Below are 19336 nucleotides of genomic sequence, written 5' to 3'. Positions count from 1 at the left end.
ATAGAATTATTATAAATAAGTGATACGTATTTGGAATGTACTATATTTTTACTATTTTTGATATAGTGATTAGTAGAAATTTTACTTGTTGTATTTTGTGAAACTATGTTTAATATATTGTACTTCAGGTCAAAAACATAAGGCGATAAAAAGACAGATCAGTCATTTAGTAGTTTTAAAAAAACTGTTTTCTATGTTATTTACTGCAGAACATTTGTTACTTTAAACAGACAAATCATGCACTGTTTTTTTAAAATCATTGTTTGTCATTTTGTGGACAGTATACAAAACTTTAACAGGGTCTTATTAGGGACTAGATATATAGTTCCAAAAAAAGTTTGTAACCTAAAGATATCTTCATTTTAATAAATGATGTTGCTATATTTGCTACACATTATACATAATTGCTTTAAGAATGTTGATGAAACGGTATAAGGAGGGCCAGATGGAATTGCATTGTGTGTTTACAGATCAAGGCCATAGCCAAGAACTGAACATTGGATAGCTTGAGGGTGCTCCTAAATTCTCCTAAAGTTAACAGGAGTAAAACTAAGTACATGTGCGTGAACGAGAGGGAGGGTGGTGAGAGAGCTAACTTGCATGGAGTAATGGAGCGTGTGGTAGAAAGGTGAAGAAGAGAGTGCAGGCAGGGTGGAACGGTTGGCGTAGCGTGGCAGAAGTAATTAGTGATAAAAGGATATTTGCCAGGGTGAAAGGGAGAGTTTACATGATAGTAGTAAGACCTGCTATGTTGTATAGCTTGGAGACGGTGGCACTGACTAAAAGACAGGAGAGTGAGCTGGAGGTGGCCGAGATGAGGATGCTGCAATTCTAATTTAGAAGTGTGCAGTGCAGGTAGCATGTGGGGGTTCCTGCCATTCTAAAAAAATCCTGACAAAACAACTGATGGGAACAATGACAGATCCTAACATTACGCAAAACCCATGAGTGGATTATGTTTATTTATCGTTTTGATATCAGTATACTGGGGGGACATTTTGAGCAGATTTGAATATTGGGGGGACGGGTCTTGACACTGCTCAGACAGGAGGTCAATCCATTAAAGGGCCTTAGCCACCTTCTTCCTTAGACAATGATGTCTGTCAGCATGTAGATGTCCAACTGGCCGATAGCACCGTTGTGTAATTTCGAGGGAAAATATAAGCCGCATAAACATGTTGCTGCTAAAGGATGTTCTATAAGTTATTAAATACGAGACCCTTTTTTAGTCTGGGCTATGCATAAATAATAAAGATTTCGTTGGTCATTTTCAAGGGTCTTTCCTTAAAACTGCAAAAAATGATTATTAGTTTTACTAGCAAAATCAAATTGATTTTGTTTAATAAATGTACAAATTACTTACATTATTAACGACTTAGTTAATAATAATGTACTTTAAAGGGACTTATTAAAATACTTTCCTTACTATAATCTACCTGCAGTTGCTCTGCACAATTTTCCATCCAGACTCTACCTTGAGACCACCATCAGACCACCACTTACAAGACATTGTTTGGGTAGTGGACCATTCTTATAACAGCAGCGACGCTGTCATTGCCAAGCTGTTTGCGACACTCTTCGATGCTCTGTAAGCTCTTTACAGACTGTGGCTTTTGCTGTAAGATGCAACTATTACTAAATGTCAAAAATCTTAATAGAAGAGCTGAACTTTATATGGGGGATAATCAGTGTCACTTTAATTGATAGCAGGTGTCACCGACTACTATTGACATGAGTTTACAAGGTGATTGGCTCATTTTGAACACAGCCACATCTCCAATTATAAAAGGGTGTGCATACTTTTGCAACCACATTGTTTTTTATTTTTCCCGTCTACATTATTTCAGTTTGTTTTTCAATTAAATTATACAAATCAAATCACATTAAAATCTGAAAAGCTGAAATCATTGATCTTGGTCTGATTTTTTACATCACAAAAAAACTGCCATTTTAGCAGAAGTGTGAATTAATTTTTAATAGAATGCTGTACAGACAGACAGGCTAAAAAGCTGTCTTTTTGTGTGTGCGGTCATACAAAAAACAGTGGACCTGATTACAGTGCTGAAATTTAAATGGCTTTATCATATGCAGAACAGATTGATAACTGTCTTATTTCATCTTGTTTTCATGAGCAATTCAATACTCAAAATCGCTGGTAAAATCAGATGATTGATCGTTAATGTGCATGTTGCATTTTGTTTGGTTGAATTGTTAAAGTTCGCTTAGTGCTGCAGATACACTTATAATGCTACTGATATTATATCCAGACTTCTTATCTTTCATCTAAAGCTATTTTATAAATCAAATACAAATGAAATCACATTTTTATACAACTTCTAGGTTGTAACATTCAAATGATAAACATGCACCAGAACAGGTTTAAAAAGGGAATGAACATATTTGGATATCAATATAAAAGCATAAGATACTTATTTATACTTCATATATATAAGGAATTACAATGTCTTTGCTCTTGGGATCATTATGCAGTTGTGCTTCAGGTTTAGGAAGTACACAGTCTTCCTACAGGTGTACGGATATTCTTTTGATCACAGTCACTTTAGTCTTTCTTCCAGCTCCTGGAGTCCACAACGAAAACTGAAAAATTTATCTTAATGTGCAAACGTGGTCCAGCTCAATTCTAATATTCGCTCTGGCCAGCAAGTCAATCAAAGCTAACCATGAACACAAAGATCTTCACTGTGCAAACTAAACAAAGTGAATTATAAAACAGACTGCTAGTTTCCAAACAAAGAGGCACATGTTCCACTCATGTCTCCCAGTTTGCCTATCAATATCAGAACAGTGAAGAGAATATGGTGGTTTCCTTGCGCTGGCCGGGGTGCTGGGCTGGGATTCACCGGGATTTAGATCTTAGTCCACTTTCACCACACTGTAGATTTTATTTACAAACCAGAAACATGCGAAGAAACCAATGGTACCTGTTGATAAAAAAACAGATGCATAACTATATGCAATGATTGTTAATGCACTCTGTAAGGTCACAAGTATGTGGATATCTCACAATGACCTTTTTGAATATTCCATAGCAAAACATGGCATTGCTTACCCCCTACCCATTTAGTCAAAAGGGCATTTGTAAAGTCAGGTACTAATCCTAAAAGGCCTGGCTCACAAAATGTTCCAGTTTATCTCAAAATGTTTAAGAAGATTAGTTTTTCCACACAAAAATCATTAAACCAGACCTTTATTAATCTATGTCCCAAACTGTTGCCACAAAGTTGAAAGCATATAAGTGAACTTAAATAATAGGTGTGGCTGAAACATCTGAACTTAAGAATTAGAAGGAGTGTCCACATACTTTCGGCCAAACAGTGTACTTTATGAAATAAGGATGCCTATTTAGGTATCATTGTTTGGGAGTTCTGCTGGGATTCTCCATGACTGCTCAGAGCTACTCTCTAGCTTCTAAATCAGGCCTGTGTTGACACATCAGGAAGTAACGCAGGGCTCTACATACAGTCAAATAAGCAGAGGTTCATGATTATTGAAGGAAGCACATGATTGACCTAAACCTAACCCTTCTGGTTAAAAATCTGAAGATTCAGATGTTGGGTGAAAAGTACTGGTCAGTTAGTTCGCTGCTCTGAATATGATCCTAATTCAACAGAAAACGGACACAATGGGATGACTATGCTGTGGAAGAAAGCACAGAATGAACATGTGATCAAAGGCAGGCTGGCAGGAACACAGATACACAAACACACACAAGCTGCATGTAAATAGGCGAACAAACAGATCAGAGCTCGGTCATCAGCTAGGGGAAAATAGCCTATTTTTAAAATGCAGCTACTTTCATACCAGTTGATGCCTTGATCAAAGCAGATCCACACAGTGTTACCATCGAGCATGAATACAGACAGACAGAAAATGTCTAAAAAATGAAAAAATTACAACACTGCTATTTATGTTCAGACTATTGGTTTTTGTTCAACTTGAGTGGGTGTTTTCTACCGGGAAGAGCTAGAGCGTGCTGTTACCATGTCAACTTCAGACCACCTCTACCTGCGAAACGCAGGCACACTGAGATGAACACATCACAGACTGCTCACATTTAGTGGGGGCCAAAAGTCTGAGACCACTAGTGAATTTCTCCTTTTACAAATGACAAATTGTATTATCAGCAAATAAAATGAAACAATAAAAAGTTAAATCTTACACACAATTATACACGCATTTCAGAATTTCTTAGTATATGGCCACTAAAAAGCAAGTATGAACATTTGTAAAACTGACCATGTTGGTTTCTGTGTCCAAAAGGTCCGATTTTCTACAAGTCTTATCCTTTCCGTTAAAGTGTTTGCTTAAATGACTTCGAGGTGGATTTGATCTACTCATCGGAAGCTCATTTAAGTTCATTAATGCAATGAGAGAGAGAGAGAGAGAGACCCTATCCGGCTTAATCAGACCCTATCCGGCTTAATCCCACCCATATCTGAACAACAGGCCAATCGTTGTTTATGTGGCTGCTCAGCCTAGCTGGCTGGCAGGCAGAGCTGAGATTCGATACAATGTATTACAGATCCCAGCTCTGGTTCCAGCGTGTGTTTTTACCGCTGTGCCACCTGAGCGGCCTGTTCACCTATTATAAATATGGCCATACCAAAAATTAAGAAATCTGAAATTCATGCACATATTACAAAAACAAGGACAATCCAGTCCATATACAGACAATATACTGTATATAAGTGCACACACACACATACGTACATACATACATGTGTACTGTATATCCCTGCTTCTTTGTAAGCTGGGTTCGGAGCCATCGTACGCCACCCCGGAGCCAAGAAATTTAAGTGGCTTGCTCAAGGGCACAACAGTATCTTCAATTCTAGAGCTGAAATTCAAACCCACATCCTTCTAGTTGGGAACCCACAGCTCTATAACTACCACTGTCCCATTTCTTTATAGAGATTATAGGAAAAGTGATGAGAAAAAGGCAATATATACAGTAGATCCAATATGGCACTCCTAGAACCGAGAAGGTTAAATGCCTTGCTCAAGGACCCAACAATAGGATTACAACCCACAGCCTTCTAGTTGGTAACCCACAGCTTTATAACCACCACTGTTCCATATATTTATAGTGATTACATGAAAAGTGATGGGGGAAAAAAGCAAAATGCGAGTATTTTCATTAGTGGTCTCAGACCTTTGGCCCTCACTGTACAAATTTTGAGTCTTTACGTCATACGCAGCAGCAAAAACAAGATACCATAAGGGTTCGTGAAGTATCTATTAGAAGCCATGGCAACATGCACGCCAGAAGCCTGGTAGTTAGAACATAAACGGCAATAATAGCACATGCATAGAGAATGCAGCAATCACATGATTATAGAGAGCTCTATGTAATGGCAAAATGGTTCAGTAATGATCTGAAGCACACTAAGCCTTTATTATCTGTGCAAACTATCAGCATCGTTGAGGAACGTTAGACATTTAGGATGAGCAGCTTGTGGCTGAAGCTATTTAAACTAAAGCACAGACCTTGATCTAGACTGGAATTGTATTTGTAACTAAATGCTAAAGGATTTTGTTTTGGGAATATGACGAATAAATTCCAAAACACATACACTATATGGACAAAAGTATTGGGACACCCATTCTAATCATTAAACTCATGCGTTTCAGCCAAAATCAGTTTTCCACTCACCTGTAAACAGGAAGAATATGAGAACCATGATCAAGGTGTAGCCAAAGTAAAGAATGGTGCTGGCAGCTCCTTGAATCTGGAGTTTGGAGAAGAAATAATGGACAGCATAGACGAACAGATAAACTGCAGTAAATCCACTTGTAAGAAACGATCTCCACCACCAGTGATAATCCTGTGAAATGGGAATTAGGAAAAAATTAAGCAAGACAAAACAGAAATAATGTACAATAAATATTGTTCATAACAGGATTCATTTGCCCAAGTTTCCTGGTGTTAACACAGGGCAAATCATTACTAGTTGTTTTTATTTACACAGCATATTGCAAAAAGGCCCATGGCCATACCATACAATATCTATGATAACGCGTATGGAGGGTCACACTATGCTACGATCATCCAGCACTTGTGGAGGCGCCTCAACCAGACAGCACAGGCTATCTTCGTGCAACATCAACAAAACCTGTTTGACCTCCCTCCCTCAGACACAGCCAACTGAGTCTGTTATATGTCTGGCCAGGTTGACAGCACAAAATGCTCAAGAGGGATGCATTTTCATTCTTTTATGTTTTACTTTTTAATGTTCAAGAAATCAAAATGCCTAGGAACAGCTCTCCAGCTTAAGCCACATTTAAAATAACTACAGGCACTAGAGTGGAGCAGCATTCTATCATGCTAGCCCACCACCACTGAGATCCAGGTTTTAATCTCAGCGGTGCTATCAGGCAGCTGGGCATCTACACAGACATAATTGGTTATGTCTGTTGGTGGCCAAAGCCCTGCCATGATTTTGCTCCCTGTCCAGGGCATTTCTGCCTTGCGTCCAGTATAGAACTTTTTCAGGTAAAGTGGATGATGAAAATACATTAAAATACACTACTTCTTTAATATGTAGTTTGGAAATACCCAATTTCAGTATCCAGCTCTTTATTGCATCATCATATTTATTCTGATTTATCTAGTAAAACCTTTGTCCTTCCTGATTCTATTTTATCTAGGCTTGGGACCAGCACTGAGAGCGCACAGAGAAATGCACTTCCCAACTGCTGAGCTGGTCGCCATCCACTTCCCAACTGCTGAGCTGGTCGCATGACATCACAATTTTACATAAAACAACATGCTTTCCGGAAACCTTTTTCTTTTCTTAAAGACTTAGAAAATGACTTTTGTGCAGTGCAGTAGTAAGTGAATAAACCCAATGACCTCTGATCTAACATTCTACTTGAGAACCAAGTAAACATTTTACATACGTTTGATTATAAATGTCCCATATAGATTTGAAGGCCTTGTGGCTAGTTAGACCAGCCCCATGTACATCCTTACCTCAGCGCACAAATGAAAGTAGCACAGCAGAATGGTAGCCTCAGAACAGGTGATAAGGAGAATTATAAACACCAAAAACAGGAAGCCAAACATGTAGTACATCTGATGAGACCTGCAGGGAGGTAGAGAAATCAGAAATACATCAAAACTCTTCAATTTATAATTTTTTTTAGCTGGAGGTACTGCAACAGTAAAACAGGGTGTCTAGTGTAAAGTTACATTTAAGACATTTTATGACATCGCAAAATGTAATATGGAAGACGCTGGAAGGGGCACGATGGTCTACAACACTCCTTAGCCAGAATGGAGGTAGTGCAATAGGTAGTGTCATATAAACACATATATACATATACAATACAATGAAATGCTTATTTTGTACTTTTTAGCTGGTTTGGAAGCTGGGGTCAGAGCACAGGGTCAGCCATTATGTGGCACCCCTGTCGCTGTAAAGGTTAAGGGCCCTGCTCAAGGGTCCAGCAGTGGTTGCAGAGCCGGAATTCTCACCCACAACCTATCGATTGATAGGCCAGAGCTCAATCCACTGAGCTACCATTTTCCAAGTGGTGGTTTGTCGAATGGAGCGTACGACACATACTGATGTGAAGTCCTCATAGGGGGTTGATATGAGGACCAGTATTAGAGGCCAAAAATGGCAACAGGAGTTTTACTAACTGTTGTATAGCTTTTGTGCCTATTCGTCTGCATAAAAGATGCCACACTGTGTGCTGTAGTTTAAACTCATACAGACACAGATGTTAGTCGGCAGGAATAAAAGACTATTCAGGCATTTTAAAGCACATCAGGATAATTATTGAAGTGTGTTGATTATTCAATTTGAGGACTCTACCAGATGCTGTTGAGAATGAAAAAGAGCTGGATGAAAATGCAGCCGAAAGGTAGAATGCCACCCATGATGATCCCTGGGAGAGGTTTGGTGAAGAAAGACTGCTCTGGGATTTGCCGTGGGATCTGGTTCGTTCGCACTGGCTGCTCAATCACCTGGAAAAAACAACCACAATTAATATAGGCCAGTGTGCAACAGATCAGCAGCACAGACAACACAAAGGCTAAAAAAGATATTAATATAAAGAGATCAAAGAGAAACATAAATTCAATGAATGAAAAACAAATTAACTACAAGAACATTTGAGGACCTTTGAGCTTCAATTTGCATTCCATGCAAACTGCAATATGCATTGAATGCAAATTGCAACCCATGATGAATACTATCATATCCCTGACACAATTTCTACTGGAATGATTTACTATTAAATCAGGATCTTTTTATGCATAATTCCCTTTATTTCCCAACCTAGTCATATCCAGTTATCCAAATTTCACTCCTCATTGCTGCAGACCCACACCTTTACAGAGGAGGGCCAGCCATAAAACATGCCTCCTCCTACGTGTGTTGTAGCCAACCACTTTTTTACATCTGCCGAGTACAGGTTCACACAGACAGCAATATCGTTATTCCCCATCTCTATGCAGGGGCCTTTGACCAGCTAACAAAGGGACTGCAGCACTACCACGAATCCTTTCAGCCTTCCTACCCTTGGACATAACCAATCAGATTTGTGTAGGTGTCCAGCTGGCTGACAGCAGAGCTGAGATTTGAGCTAGGGAGCATTAGAGCTTAGTGGTGGTGTGCACCCGATTGACAGGTTTGAAGAAATGCTTTTGCTGAATCTAGTTGTTTAAAAAAACAAATGTCTTTCACAAAGAAAAATTCAAGTAAAATCTTTTGATGTAGTGAAGCTAAAGCAGCAACTCACCGTTTTCTTAAAACCAAAGTACGCTCCCACGAAGGTGAGTGGTACAGAAATACCAAACCACAGGGCCAGGATGGCTACCAGCGTACCAAAAGGAATGGAAGCGGAAGAGCCCTTAGCCCAAAGGATCAGATTCATCAAGAAGAAATCCGCAAACACAATGCTGTTTAAAACAATACAGCATGAGATGATCTCAGTTACTCTTTATAATAACATATTTTACTCAACATATTAAACAGTTTACATACCCAGGACACAAAAGTGCTGTCAGTAACACATTAGTCTTCCATTTTTCACCACCAAAACCTAGGGGTGTAAAAATAAAATTAGATAAAGCAGGCAGAGGTGTGTGCAAGAAATACACAGCATAAAACCATAACAATCACATATAATGACTCCATTCAGCTGCTCCCTTTAGGGGTCACTACAGTGGATTATTCTTCTGAATTTTTTATCAGGCCCTTCCTGACACAACCCTCCAATTTATCAGAGCTTGGGACCAGCACTAAGGGTGCACCGATGTGACCCCCAGTGGTTAGGTTCACATACTACCATGCACTTTTTTATGAGTCAAGCAGAGGATTCGAAGCCCAGGAACTTTGGTTCTTACCATTATGTCACACGAGCACAAAATCACATAATTATGTGATTTCTGCTGTAATTCTGCTGTAAATGTACCCAATGTCACATAGCTTCATTGTTTTGGAATGAGAATTCAAAAATAATAATAATAAATGATTATTAATAATAATAAATAATTAATGTTTGCTACTTAAACTGCTTAAGCAAATGGTACAACAATTTAACACCATTTCGCTCCACACAAATGTCAGGATTTGGGGAAATTCATTACCTATCTTGTCTTTGTACTGTTTCCCAAAAAATATTCTCAAACAGACTTAATATTCTCAACAGATGTAAATACTTACTAAAACCCTTTTCCCAATTTTTTGGAAATATTCCATATTCTTACTTTTATAGAGTCTGGCTGATACATATCCAGCAGGGGTGCCCAGCAGGACCCACAGCACAACTGCACAGGTCATAAGTGCTCCACGGTTTGCCGGTGACAGAAATCCCAAGCAAGCGAGAACTGAAAAAACAAGTTTAGCAATGTTACTGCAAACGAAGAGCAGCCCTTAAAAAATTAGCTACAAATTTGTTAAGATTTGTTCTGGTGATCCTTACAAAGCGTGATGAAGGTCATGATGAAGATTTGTGTGCCCTGCCCGAGAAACACAGACAGCAGCATGCCCATCCTGGGTGGCCTGAACACATCTCCGTGTACCTGCTTCCACCCAGACTCCTCCTGAGCATCCTCCTGCACCAGGGATCACAAAAACATGTCAGATTATAATGACAAGGTCAGCGTATTCTCACTGCTAGTTTTAAGTTCTGAATGTTTTATTATCATCACAGTAAGGTCTGATAACAGTTTTCAGTGTTTTCAGAGTTCCCTCTTGCCAAGGACAAGCAGGCTGATGAATCACAAAATGATAAAATATGGTGCAGATTATAAATGTGATGTGTAGCACTGATTTTTCTTTTTCCATTTTCCACTATAATTACTGTGAGAGCTACGATCAGCACACCATGTTTTATCACACAAAGAAATCTCCCAGAAATTCAAGAATCACCAAAATCACCCTTGAGAAGATATGCAAACAGAGCCTGAAAATAGGCTTACATATGCAATGCCTGACTTCAGGTGGATCTTAACCAAGTCTGCCTGCAAATGGCACAAATGAGATTGTAAAACACATCTATGAGACACAATGAGAATATTGGCACAGGATTAGAAATGTAATCCAGTTCAGTGGCTTTTTCTTTCAAAACAATAATAATATATGCATTAGAGGGTGCATTTGAACAGGATGTAACCAAAATCTCTCATTAATAAAACAATGTAGACACTTTTTGCTATTTTTAATATTAAGAGGTGTCCCACTTAGCCCACTTGCAATAAAAGTCATATAATTGTATGAATATTATTATTCCTGTTGTTTAATTGCTAACAAAGTAGCAAAATGAAATACATGTACAAATATTTACAGAAAATAGTATGACCTACATATACATGTATCATACAGAAGGAAAAGGGTGTTTAGTACATTCATCAACAGATATTTAAAAATAATGATGCATTAAAATAATTGCTTCAGAGTTCATGTGTTGGTGTCCCACTCTATCTAAATCATCAGGGTTACGGAAGGTCCGGTTTCCCCGGAATCACTGGGCGCCACACAGTAGCACCCCCGGATAGGATGCCAATCCAATTCAGACTAACAGCACAGTGTTTAGATTGAGTGCACCATTACTCAATTTTACTGCATTGTTCTCACCTAGTGATTTTTTACTCCTGCCAACATCATTTACAAATGATTTTCTGGCTGTGTTCCATTCCGGATATCCTACAGGCTGTAATTTGCATCTATATTGAATTTAATGCGTCACCTTTCAGGATTCATAGACTGGCTTGAACAATTCAAACTAAGTTTGTTTGCTTTATATTGAGTGCTTGTTTGCATTATATACACCTTTCCAATAATAAAAGATAAAAAAAATCACCAGTTTCTTCTGGTTTCGTCTGTGTGGTTGTTTTTACAGAATGTTTCAGAGTAAAATGGCAAGCCACCATAACATTAAGATAAGTATAACATAGCACATGAACACTACCTAAGAGAATCGTTTAAGGATTTTTTTACACAAAATTAGGTCAAAAACCAGACTGTGTCCAGAACCAAATAGTTCAAGCCAGCATTACTGAAAAAGCAGGTCAGGTCAGCGGACTAATGTTATGAAAATAACATTATTACAGTCATTATTAACATCAAAATATTCCAAAAAAGTGGATACTTTTAGAAAAGCTGGGCTTTGGTTTGGTCTGGACTTAAGTAAAATCCAAACAAATCCAAACAGAAGATAATGACACACCATACTTTAGGGGTGGATTAATTTAATTCTCTGCTTTATTTATAAATGCAGACTTCTGCACTATGCTTTGCTCATACACTTGTTCATCTAATGTGAGCTGTACAGAGTCAGAAACCTTTTAGTGGTAATAAATGCTCCAGTGAATGAATGGAATGAATGGCCAAAATAGAGAGATGCATTTCTAAATTCTGCATTAGTTTACATACTCTTGGCAGTCTGGGGATTTCAATTATTTCTGCAGCTGTGACTGAATAAATGAAACTTAAACATCTGTCCAAAATGGAAATGCTGGACTAAAATACACATAACACACCTAATATTTCGGTAATATATGTCATTTAGCTCTTATCTTGATCAGCCACTTAAAAAACTTCTAGCACACATCTGGTTGGATATATGGCCACCCTAATTGAAGTCCAATCATATTAGCTGGCTTTCTGGGACACACTCAGGTACAGTCCTTATATGTTTCAACAGGGTCAGTTTAGCCATTCCAAAGCCATGATGAGTTTTGATGAGTATTTAGGTCAATGCCATGTAAGATGGTGTGTAACCTCTTCGGTGATGGCTTATGAATGTGCTGAGAAAATTAAGGTGAACTTCAGTTCAGTGTTAATATGCTGATGTACAGCTTGCTTCACCACGAGCAGTGACATTCCATAAGATTCTAATTCAGGGTAGACCTGTTATATCATAGTTTTTTTATACTATCTGTAAATCTTGACAAATTTTCTCCTTAGCATAGAGTGAGAGTTTGCTTTCAAACCTGGCAATAAGAGAACTGCCAAAGATTTTTATTGGATGGAGATAAACTAAAACCATGCATAGTCATCAGCCTTTAACCCCAATAAATAAATGTCACTGTATTAATAAGCTGACCCAGCAGATCTATACCAAACCCATAAAAGTACTGAAAGAGGGAAATGTATGCAATGTTTCTATGATGCTTGTAATATTGTAAGAATTTGCATTTAAAGATGTAATGAGTTGACCGAAGATGAAGAATTAAAGTAGACTGTACCTGATCCACCTGGTTGTACTTGGCAATGTCCCTGTGTAATGTTCTCAAAAGGATCATAGCCACCATGCCAGAGAGAAAGAGCACGATGACCAAAGAGTTCATGATGCTACACAGAACAGGGTAAACAAAGGTCATTTACATGAACTGGGACCACATTTGAGAAATCGAGATAGCTGAATAAACAAAGAAGCCCTTACCTAAACCACTGGATATTTGTATGGGGCATGGAAACCAGAATATAATCCCATCTTGAAGCCCATTTGATCTTATCTGTGGACTGGAAAAAAATCAGAATGTCAAGCTCACATAAAAACACTCAACAGGTAGATGTTATAGCACACAATACTATTTTAAGAAACTTGCCTCAAATTTGACTGAGTACGAGTAGGTCACTTTCAGTTTATTAGAAGACTCCACAGGTATCTCCATGGGTGGGCCTTCACACAGACTATTTTCATCACTGTGTTTCACACTGAAAAAAAAACAAGATGGGGAAAAATAAGAAGGCTGGTACAGGTACAAGTACAGCACGAGATCCAGATTTGAATCTCAGTGGTGCTATTGGCTGGCTAAAGACATGATGTAGCAGCTAGTGTGGGTTCCAAATGATCTAAATGACTCTTTCAAAAAAAATAATTAATTTAACAGACACTTTAAATGCATGTGGTCAATCATATTTAATGGCCTTTGCATGGACGAGATCTCAACCTATGCAAGAGTCTGAACTTATGTGTTAGAAAGCAATCTCCAGCACTATCAAAACTAAGGGAATATCTTTTTTATACAGCTCCACAGCTCTAGACTTGTGCAATCTACACCAAAACACATTAAAGCTAGTCTGTCAGTTTATAGTGGTGCTTAACTTTTTCCTTTTATTTGTCCCCAAGCTGTATTTGTTAAGGGTAGCATTGACTAGTAAGTCAAGAAATTCTGGTTGAAATGGCTAACCTTTTAGGCTCCAGTCTAGCGGCCACCAGTCGAGCACCACTCCAGCTCTCTTTGTCCCCGCTGTGGTACGTTATGGTAATATCCACATGGTTGAAGATGTAGTATGTATTTTTCTTGTTGAACTCAGACTTAAAGAAAAACAAAACAGCGCAATTACAAAGACAGCACTATTCATGCACACTGTTACAGAACAGAAGTAATCCCACACAGAAACAGCTCTCCTTTCATGAGCTTACAGGTCAACAAGCGGTTTGCTTACTTACACTGATCACACAAGCATCTTTAGGCTTTCCATCAAGGGTTACTAGGCAACCAATAGGAAATCCAGGGTTGCAGTACTTTTGACCATCCTCGACATCGTAGCACCATGTTACAGGCATATTGTCCACAATCCTGCAAAAAAATAGTTTAGGGAGCCTTTCCTTCTTCCTCAAATCAAAATTGCAACACAATTTCATTGCACACGACTGGTTCAAGCCCCACCACCGCCAAGTTGTCACTGTTGGGCCCTTGAATATGGTTCTTAACCAGTATACCACAGTCACAGTTCTGTAAGTTGCTTTGGATAAAAGCTTGTGCACAAAATTAAGCATACAGCCTAGGGTTGGGCGATATTGCCGATTTTCATACCGCCATACCGTCTTCAAAAAATACCGCGGTATACGGTATTACCGCGCAGGCGCGTAGGGGGCGTGTCTGTCTGTTAGTGATGGGTCGTTCGCGAACGATCCGATTCTATTGAACGGCTCTTTGAAATGAACTAAAGGAACCCGAGTCGCGCCTCTGGGAGCTGTTATATAGGGTGTGTTCGAAAAGCTAGGGAGCTCTCTACATATATTTTTATTTTATAATGACTGATTAATTTCGTCTACTGATGCGAAGCGGAGTGGGTGAAATACAGCCGATTAGAACTGCGCAGTTATCACGGGGAGCGACACACACACACACACACACACACACACACACACACACACACAGACACACACACACAGACACACACACACAGACACACACACAGACACACACACACAGACAGACACAGACACACAGATAAAGAGAGCGCTAGTAGTATTATGACAAATAATTGAGAAAAAACTCGTTTAATGATGTTAAATCTGATTGGTTCATAACGTGTATATTTAAAAGCAGAAACAAACACAGGCACAAACACAGGCACAAACACATCTCTGCACAAGAGAGGATTTTTATGAAACTTAATGCAATGTAACCAGTCTGTCTCTTTCCTGTAGTTTCCTTTTAAAATAAATCTTTTTTCTCATTGAAGTGTTGTTTGAATTATGCCTACATTTAAGGCAAGGTAGCAAAATGTTCATGATCGTTCATCATTGATATTAATATCGGGGCTGTCTTATACTAAGCTAACAGTTAGCTTTTTGCCATTCAAACCAATGGGATGGGATAGCACAGTGTGCTAGCATGTCAACTCACAAGCTCGATTTTGCAAATCATTTATTTACTTTTGAAAATAATTCCGTTTCTCCGCACTGTCAGCTATGTTTTAAGCCAAGGACACTTCCGATGCTCACTCGTTCTTGAAATGTTAAGATACCGAACTACAGCTTATTAAGGCGTCTAAGGTTTCAAACAGCCTCCTTCTCGGGAGCGCGCATAGGATGACGTAAAACGCGTCTATGTAGAGCGCGCACTAGTTTTCGTGTTATCACCTCAGTGATCACCTCCACAACCAATCAGCGAGCTCCAACCGCCTACCCCTCCCACCCCTCCCTTACTGTGGATGCGCGCATGTCCTAAAGTCTCCGTTTTTAAGGTAAACCTGAAGCAGAAATTTGGCGCTTCACATTTTTTTTTTTTTTATACCGTCACCATTTTTTAATACCGCGGTATACCGTAATACCGTCATACCGCCCACCCCTAATACAGCCTACACTTAACTGCACCCAGGCCCAACAATCACAAATTATTTTAGGATATCAGGCTGGTCTTTTTTTCCACAGATTATTTCACAATTAGGTGTGTATACTCTGATACTCAAAATCTAGTAAGGGCAGCTCTGATCCCAAATATCTTTTTTTTTTTTTCTTCATTTCATTTTCATGTTTTACGGCTTCCCCGGAATCACTAGACCCAATGCAGTAACATCACTGAATCCTAATCCATTGTGAGGCCTCAGTCAATCATGTCTGTATGTAGATGCTCGTCCAGGCAAAAGCACTGCTGGGGAATCCAACCCTGGATCCCAGCGGTAATGGGATAGCACAACTTACTGCTACGCTACCATAATTATGACTTAACATCCTGTAGTGTGGGGGGCACTGATGGTCCTGTGTAAAATGCACACTGCAAATTAGGAGTGTGTTGTAACAGAATTAATTCTTTCTAGATGCTAGCACTCTAGCATGGAGAGCACCATGATACTCAATACTTCTTATCTCATTTCATGCTGTTCCTTTTTGTGAAAAGTTTTCTTGACCCTTTCATTTTATCTATTACTTCTTACTTAAATGATATTAAAATGCTTTTCTGTAATCATAGTGTTGGGTGTCTGAAAACTTTTGGACAGATATGCATTTGGTAACAATTCAAAGAGTTTCGATAAATTACAATTATGACCAACTTACCAGTGATGCTGGTAATTTAACTCCATGCCTCTCTTTAAAAAGTCCAACTTCACGTTATCTTCTTGTTTAGATGTGTCATACACTTTGGTGCACACTCTGTGGCAAGACTCATCTTTTCTAAATGTAAACTAAAAAAAAAAAAAGAGCTAAACTGGCAGCACACAAATCCAAGCAAAAACATCCAACAATATACAATCAAACAGAAGGGACAGGTTGTTTAAACAGTGAGTCACAGAAATAACCACATAAAAGTAGTATCAAGAATGCCAAATGACTAACAAAGTCCAAGGCAAATAAAAAAAATTTCACTGCCCTTTAACATAAAAACAAGAAAAAGTTTTGAATTATAAGGAACATCTTTGGCAGAGTGCATACACCATACGTAACTGGTCAGGACTGCACAATTATTTGATGACTTCCAAGTCCTATTAGTGTGCAGGATTTAAACGTAGGACAACAAAAACATATAAAAACTACAAAGAGTGGTTAGTATTAGGACAGGTTAATTCCATTGTTTTTGCTCAAATAGCCACATGACACATCCCCTGTGATACCTTAATTATGCCACCAGAATTCACTACTCCTGCCTGGAAACAGAACTGCCCTATTAAAGAACACTGCTGAATGTAGGTCTATAAGAAAACATGCTTGTTTAAAATAAGAAACTAATTGTATACCAATTGCCTGCTAGAGCTAATCAGATTCACCCATTCAGCCAAAGCCTTCACCAGTGATTGTCCTACCTTGTAAGGTGATGTCTCAATTCTCTCTCCAAATAACACTTGACCAAGGTTCTCTGAAGGCCTCTTTTCTTCAGCATCTTTGCAGAAGTCAAACCTTAAACAAAACATTGATCCTATTACAATCAGAACCAGTTTAGCAGGTGTCACTGGCTGAGAATTAGGGAGGTATAACTCCACTTACACGTCGTACTCGTAGGGCAGGACAGATTCCACAGAGTCCAACCGGTTGACAAAGAGCTGGATCTCATTCTGTAATAGTAATTATGAAGTTACACTTAGTATATCTTAATAACATTTAATTGATATTTTAATAGTTGCATAGTTAAACATATAGAGTTCTATATGGATAATTGAAAGAGAGAATTTAACCACTGGTGATTAGATATTATTAAAATACTTGTACTGTGTAAAAGTAAAAATACAGTACAGTATGTACAGAATACTAAGTTTCTCTTCATTGCATTGCCTCTATCACAATAAATAAAACTTTTTGTAGTGATATACTTAAAGTGATTTCTTGTGTGAATTTTGTTCTGATCTGGGCTGGATTCACAGTACAGATGTTGTGCCTTTTTTTTAATTACAAACTCCTGTCAGGTTCAAATGAATAAAATGAATTAAATCTCAATGCACCTTTCTTGTCTTCTCAAATATTTCACGTGGAAATGTATTCTACTGTAATAGCATCTGTCTGTGGTATACACGGCATATAAAAATATATTATCCAGTACACTTTGGTTATAAACAAGGTGTACGGATTACCGTGACGTGTTTTCCCTGTTGTAGTAACTGTGTTCCGTACAGCGTCCCAGTCTGTGTCTAGGCTCTTGTTTTAAACGTGACCCGTCGAAAGTTAATAAATCAGAACTTCAAATACACCCAAGACTCCAGATTTTAACCCCCTTTAACCCAGCTGCTGTATCGGTGCACTGACGTTTGGTTGCAAAGGAAAGTAAGCGAAGTCTGAATGAAAGTGTACGGAACACCGCGACCTGAACGTGTGCTGTCAGTTTTTGGAAAGGAAATGATGTGGTGTTAGGTTTGTTCTCATGACTGAGTGAACTTGGTCGGAAAAAGGCAAAAATTCAGTCACATAACCTGTCATGTTTGACCCCCTTTCAGTGTAACATAAATGTATTCTGTAATATTGCTTACTTTAATATTTGCTAGCTACGTGCTCAAAATGTAACGTTTAGCTAAGCGAGCTAAGCAGCTAGCTGTCCGGCTAAGGTGCATCAGGGTGCTGGTGCGAATTTTGTCAACGAACCAGCAACATTATCCAGTCGTCCTAAAGACAAAAATATAAGAAGTATTAAAGGTTACCTGACAGTCAGAAGTTGTTTTTCCCTCGTCGCAGAAATTAACCGGAGCTAAACCCGGAAGGTAGAAAGCTGACACCGCGCTAACAGCAACTAAACTGCACAGTAACGCACAGCATAGCTTCAGTAGCTTCATTGTTGTGTGTTGGTACCGCTGGAGCTTTGGCTTCACTACACAGCCGCTCTAATAACAAGAATGAGAACAGATAGTAAGTGTTATTGTACAAGTGAGCCAGAGTCAGATTAAAGCTCCGGGTTTTCTTGTAGTGTAACACCTACCTCTCTCTCTCTCTCTCTCTCTCTCTCTCTCTACCTCCCTCTACCACCCCTCCTCTCTCACATTTAAATTCAAATTCAAAGCTAGCTTTATTGGCACGACAAATGCAGACATTAGTGTTGGTTACATATTTAAGAAACATTAAAAACGTATAATAAATAATTATAATTATAAAAACTACAAAACTTAATTACAAAACTATTTCGGCAAATTTGACAGACTATCTGAAGGTAATTGTTTCACTTGTACTGGAATACTACATGCCTTGCTTGGAGACCTGAAGCTGCAATGTCAGCTGAACATTAGCACAGCATTCAAACTTTAGCACAATTTACACTAATCCTTGTTAGTTTATTTGTTTATTAAAGCAATAAGCCACGAGAGGCCGTGCATTACTGTGCATTAAACTTCTTTCCCCGTGCTAAAATCATAACAGTAATGCACGGTCTCGAGTGGCTTATTGCTTTTATAAAACGGCGGTCAACATAAAATATAATAAATACAACAATGTTTAATTCATAAATGTATTTATTGTGTATAAACTTACAATAAAGCATTCTTCCGCGACGCAAAATAGTTCGATTAACAGTGTTGCTAGGCAATATGAGGGCGAAAATAACATTAATTTTTTCTATTCAGTGGCGCATTAATATGGAATGATGTGAGGTGGTCCTAGGTGTGCGTTTATCGGGGATTTTACAACGGCTTCGAACGCGGCTCAGCCAATC

At 38.6% G+C, this 19336-nt stretch overlaps 1 protein-coding gene across 1 annotated transcript; it reads right to left on the bottom strand.

Moving 5' to 3' along the window:
- Positions 1-1960: 1960 nt before the first annotated feature.
- tm9sf5 (transmembrane 9 superfamily protein member 5) lies at positions 1961-18544 on the bottom strand. Its single transcript, XM_063000474.1, has 17 exons — positions 18336-18544; positions 17194-17261; positions 17013-17106; positions 16270-16397; positions 13933-14062; positions 13670-13797; positions 13085-13193; positions 12919-12998; positions 12722-12827; positions 9955-10087; positions 9740-9859; positions 9015-9072; positions 8770-8929; positions 7842-7993; positions 6995-7106; positions 5675-5846; positions 1961-2942 (listed from the first exon to the last, which is right to left on the bottom strand). The coding sequence occupies exons 1-17, from the start codon at positions 18465-18467 to the stop codon at positions 2875-2877; spliced, it is 1950 nt and encodes a 649-aa protein (XP_062856544.1). The 5' UTR covers positions 18468-18544; the 3' UTR covers positions 1961-2874.
- Positions 18545-19336: the final 792 nt, after the last annotated feature.

The sequence above is a fragment of the Trichomycterus rosablanca genome, chromosome 8, assembly GCF_030014385.1.
Source record: "Trichomycterus rosablanca isolate fTriRos1 chromosome 8, fTriRos1.hap1, whole genome shotgun sequence".
Classification (NCBI taxonomy): Eukaryota; Metazoa; Chordata; class Actinopteri; order Siluriformes; family Trichomycteridae; genus Trichomycterus; species Trichomycterus rosablanca.
This window is presented reverse-complemented; position numbering and strand designations above follow the sequence as displayed.

Coding starts and splice junctions, on each gene's coding strand:
- tm9sf5 (XM_063000474.1), bottom strand. CDS start 18,467: ATGAAGCTACTGAAGCTATGCTGTGCGTTACTGTGCAGTTTAGTTGCT. Junction 9,860..9,954: donor CATGACCTTCATCACGCTTT/GTAAGGATCACC, acceptor TTGTTTTTTCAG/TTCTCGCTTGCTTGGGATTT. Junction 8,930..9,014: donor ACAGCACTTTTGTGTCCTGG/GTATGTAAACTG, acceptor TGTTTTAAACAG/CATTGTGTTTGCGGATTTCT.